General features: G+C 32.6%; 1 protein-coding gene across 1 annotated transcript; it reads left to right on the top strand.

Annotated features, from left to right (window-relative positions):
- The first annotated feature begins 665 nt into the window (after positions 1 to 665).
- LOC145166869 (transcription factor MYB113-like) lies at positions 666 to 2,343 on the top strand. Its single transcript, XM_079085924.1, has 3 exons — positions 666 to 918; positions 1,040 to 1,169; positions 1,674 to 2,343. The coding sequence occupies exons 1-3, from the start codon at positions 789 to 791 to the stop codon at positions 2,170 to 2,172; spliced, it is 759 nt and encodes a 252-aa protein (XP_078942050.1). The 5' UTR covers positions 666 to 788; the 3' UTR covers positions 2,173 to 2,343.
- The last annotated feature ends 2,252 nt before the right edge of the window (positions 2,344 to 4,595 follow it).

The following is a 4,595-nucleotide window of genomic DNA, read 5'->3' as shown; positions in this document are numbered from 1 at the left end:
ATTGTCACATCATATTTCTACAATCCATACAACTCTATCATTTTTTTTCTACAATGGATTGAACTTCACAAAGTTCAATAGGATGTTACAAAATGTACTTTATAGTAAATATTTAAGAATTAAAAATTTTCCTTTTCCCATTGAAGAGTTCAATGGCCATTGAACTCCAAATCCATTGAATGTCAATGTGACATCTCACAATAGTAGAGTTTTATCCATTGAATGACACATAGATTTGCCACATCATTCAACTATTTCATTAAACTTACCATTATGGATGCTCTTAGCAATGTCGACACCACTCTTCGTAGCCTTAGCCAACCTCTTTACTAAAATCATGTCATAATCCGTTACTTTTTATGGGATTGGATAAATCGATTTACTTACTCAAAACTTGGTTTCAGTTAATCCACATTCGGATCCAAATCATTTAACCGGTTTGCATGTGAGCCTTTAGATAGAATACTATTAATATATAATATTATTTGTTTTCTTTAATTTCTGACTTCGGTAACCTTTTTATCTATTAAAGCTCCGAATGTGTGGATTTGTTTTTGTGGAAATATGATTGTGCACGTAAGTATATATATTTATGTGGACGGGGTGATTGTTAATAACATGCATGTACTTCTATTTGTGTCTATAAAGGCGCATCGGTTCAGTGTAATTAATTCTATGCAAAGATTAATTATTAAACGAGCAAGTTCTGTTACTACAGAAAAAGAACTAGAATCTCAACTTCAACCTTGTATATATGTACAACAACACTTGCATAAACTACAAATAAAATGAGTCCAGGTAATAATACGGGTACAGGGTTGAGGAAAGGTGCATGGACTGCTGATGAAGATTTGCTTCTCAAGAAATGCATCGAGAAATACGGAGAGGGGAAATGGCATCTCGTTCCTTTCAGAACAGGTGGCATATATTTACCTTGTAATTATTTCATGTTCTTTTTATCATTTTCTGGAGAAAAAAAGAAGTTCATATGTGTTTTCTTGTGTAGTTTTTTTAAATATTTTTCATGTGATCTTTTCAGGTTTAAACAGATGTAGAAAGAGTTGTAGGCTACGATGGTTAAATTATCTAAGACCAAATATAAAAAGAGGTGATTTTGGTGAAGATGAAGTTGATCTCATGCTTAGGCTTCACAAGCTATTAGGGAACAGGCAAGGACGAATTTAAATATAATTCAACATAAATTATGAAGTGATGAATATAAGTGTTTCGTTTTTTTTCTTTTTTTTTTCTTTTATTAATATTTGTGGTTTTAATTTATTAAAGAGAAAAAACTAGAGTTGTGGAAATTATATAGGCTTGTGTTTTGAACATCATAGCTAGTTTTTTTTTTTTTTTTTTTTTTTTTTTTTTTTTTTTTTTTTTTTTTGCCTTTAGTTTTCATGTTTCTTAAAACAAAAAAGTTAGTTTATAAACTAACTTGCTAAAAAGTTATTTAGAGTAGCTTTTTTTATTAGGTTTTTTTTTTTCAAAATATAATCTTAATTAATTAAAAAAACATTGTTTTAAATTCCATTTTATATTATTTTATATATTTTAGTTAACTTATCAAGTGGTTTTAGAATACTTTATTTTTATGTGCTAGCTTAAAAGCTAACGACTAGTTTTTTCAGCTAATACGTCAAACAAAACATTAATATGGATGTTAATTTTAGGTGGTCATTGATTGCGGGGAGAATACCTGGAAGAACTGCTAATGATGTGAAAAACTACTGGAATACTCATCTTCCCTCTAATTCGAAACAGAAGAAAGAATCAAAAGACAATGAATCAATGCAAGACACCATGGTCACTACTATTAAGCCTCAACCACATACCTTCTCTAAAACGCTAAAGCAGTACATGGCCGACAACCCACAGATTGTGGCTCATAATGGAAGTAACATATTAAGATCGTCAAATGATGGTGTTAACAATAACTTGAATATGACATTAGGGTCAATCTTGTCACCAAATGTACTAGATGACAAGATTAATGAGTATCTAAACGATTTAATATTTGATGATCGTGAAAACGAAATGAACAATCAAATTGGGTGGTCATTTGGTGGTTCTATGAACGGAGAGGCCTCACATGTTGTTGAGCAAGAAGATGACTACAATGGTCTATTTGATTTCCCCGTAGATGAGGCAATGTGGGACCTCACAGATTAAGATTAACTATGACTTTTAAATTAAGGTACTTTTCACCTGCATGTTCATGTATTAACTCGCATGAATAAAGGTGGTATCGATCTATCAATTGTTACAAGATGTTTTGTTGTAGGCTTGCAATTCTAAAGTTGTGATAACGACATTAATGGTATCTCTGAATATTTTAGTTGAGTTTGTCCCTACATGTATGATAGAAAACAACGACTTGCTAAAGTCCGGAATAATGGCTACGTAGAAGTCTGAATTTTGTTTATCAACCAATCATTTGAGTGGTACCATTGGTTTGGGGGGATTTGGCATAACACATATATTACAGAATACATATATTGCACAATACGTATAAATAAAAAGAACATATATTACAGAGCACATATAACACTGATCACTTACCCCTGCTATTACTTTCATATTTATTTATTATAAGTTAAGTTTTCAATTAAAACGAAAAATTTATGTCATAAATAAGATCACGTAGTTGAATTCAGTCCATCAACTTATAAATGGGCAGTGAAACAAATTTTCTTTTGGAACGGTTGAATATATAATGTAAGATATACATATAAGACAAGATTGTTTCTTGAGAAGATTTTTATGGAAAGAGGAGAGAGTCAAACATATATAACAATTTATTGGAGTGCGTCGTACCGATATGTGCTATACTAATATTCCCTCTTTAGACACAGAGGCTCCATAATTATAACGATAGACATGATGTGTTGAGCTACGGAGATACGGGACGCTGACTCTGATACTATGTTAGTATAACTGACATTAATATGATACAGTCCAATAAGTGGGTATATGCGTTCGAGTCTCTCCTCCCTCCATAAGAGATTTTCTAGAGAGATAATTTTGGACACCACATATATCTTATATGGTATCAAAGTAAACATAATCGGCCGTTTCTCCTATCATATATGTCGACCTCACCTCCTGTCGATCTCCTCTCTTCTTTATATTCATTCCTTTTTTCTCCATGGGTACTAACACCAACATTGAAAAAGTCTATGAGATTACCAACATAAATTTGTACATATTGCTCACTTTGGATCTTGATCGTTTGAATACTACTACAAAATGAGTCTAATGCGACATTTTAGATGCAACCTTTTCATAACAGTTTCATCTGATTATAAAGAAGGTATCGCCGAATATAAAGGTTGCATCGGAAGATTTGACGCAACTATCTTTAAAAAATATTGCCAATTTTATTGCAACTTTTGTTTAATAAGTTGCAAATTTTATTGAAAATTGCAACTTTTTTTAAAATGCTACATATTTTATTGAAAATTGCAACTTTTTAAAAAACTTGCAAATTTTACTAAAGGAATAATGGATTAGGGTGGAATGTGAACAATGCTTTAAGCACCAGGGACCAAAAGTAAATATCAAACCCTAATCACACCTTAGCCAAAGGGACTAACGAGAGGCTCTTCCTTTTTATGTTTCGTTACCATCCCAACTACTCCACCCCTCCTTGTCATCCACTCGATCGATTGTGAAGTTGCTACATAAGAGGGATAGAGATAGTTATCAAGAGAGAAACGAGGGAGAAGAGAAAAAAAGATATATATATATATATATATATATATATATATATATATATATATATATATATAGAGAGAGAGAGAGAGAGAGAGAGAGAGAGAGAGAAGAGAGAGAGAGAGAGAGAGAGAGAGAGTATGTGTGTATGTACGTGTGTGTCGAAATGAAGAAGGAAGCGGGAAGGAAGAGACTTATAATCTCGTTCCTTCGGTTTTTCCATCTCATGGCAAGGTATGTACAAGCTCTCTTGATTCTAGCTTGAGTCTCGACCCATCACAGAGCTTGGAGGCCAGAACCGCCTCCAACAACCCTTAAACCGCTGAAAGTTGTGGTTGTGTCAGATTTCTATTTTTGGGGTTATTTCCAACTCATTTACTGAGTCCTAATCCTTCATACTTTTGTTTTAAACTTGTACTAAACACTCTTGGTACTTGTGGAGTCAAGTAGAGGCTTTGAATAAAGGAAAACATCATGTTTTGACTTGTTTTGGCCCCGAGAATCTTAAATCGAAGGTTTCCTTTCGTAAATGATTTTCTCTAACCTTGAATTTGGTCTTGGTATCGTTATTCGTAACTTAATGTGTTATAACTCTAGTTTTGTAACTACACAAGCTTGAAAGACTCATGAATCATATTATTTTTGCTAGGAATAACCGGAAACACGAATTGGGGTTAAATGTTTGTCCCGTTGTATATTATTTGTGTGTTTGAATCTAAAAGAAGTTGCTAAAATACAACCACGGATGAAAAGATATAAAATACATTTTTAAGACCCATTCAACCAATTATGTTAAGGGCTTGATGGGTTAAGCCAAAACCTAAAGCCTCGGATGACTTCTTGATTCAAAGTTACATATGGATAGATTCATTGACCTGTCT

The sequence above is a fragment of the Lactuca virosa genome, chromosome 3 (assembly GCF_052849685.1).
Source record: "Lactuca virosa cultivar CGN04683 chromosome 3, Lactuca_virosa_CGN04683_v6, whole genome shotgun sequence".
Lineage (NCBI taxonomy): Eukaryota > Viridiplantae > Streptophyta > Magnoliopsida > Asterales > Asteraceae > Lactuca > Lactuca virosa.
This window is presented reverse-complemented; position numbering and strand designations above follow the sequence as displayed.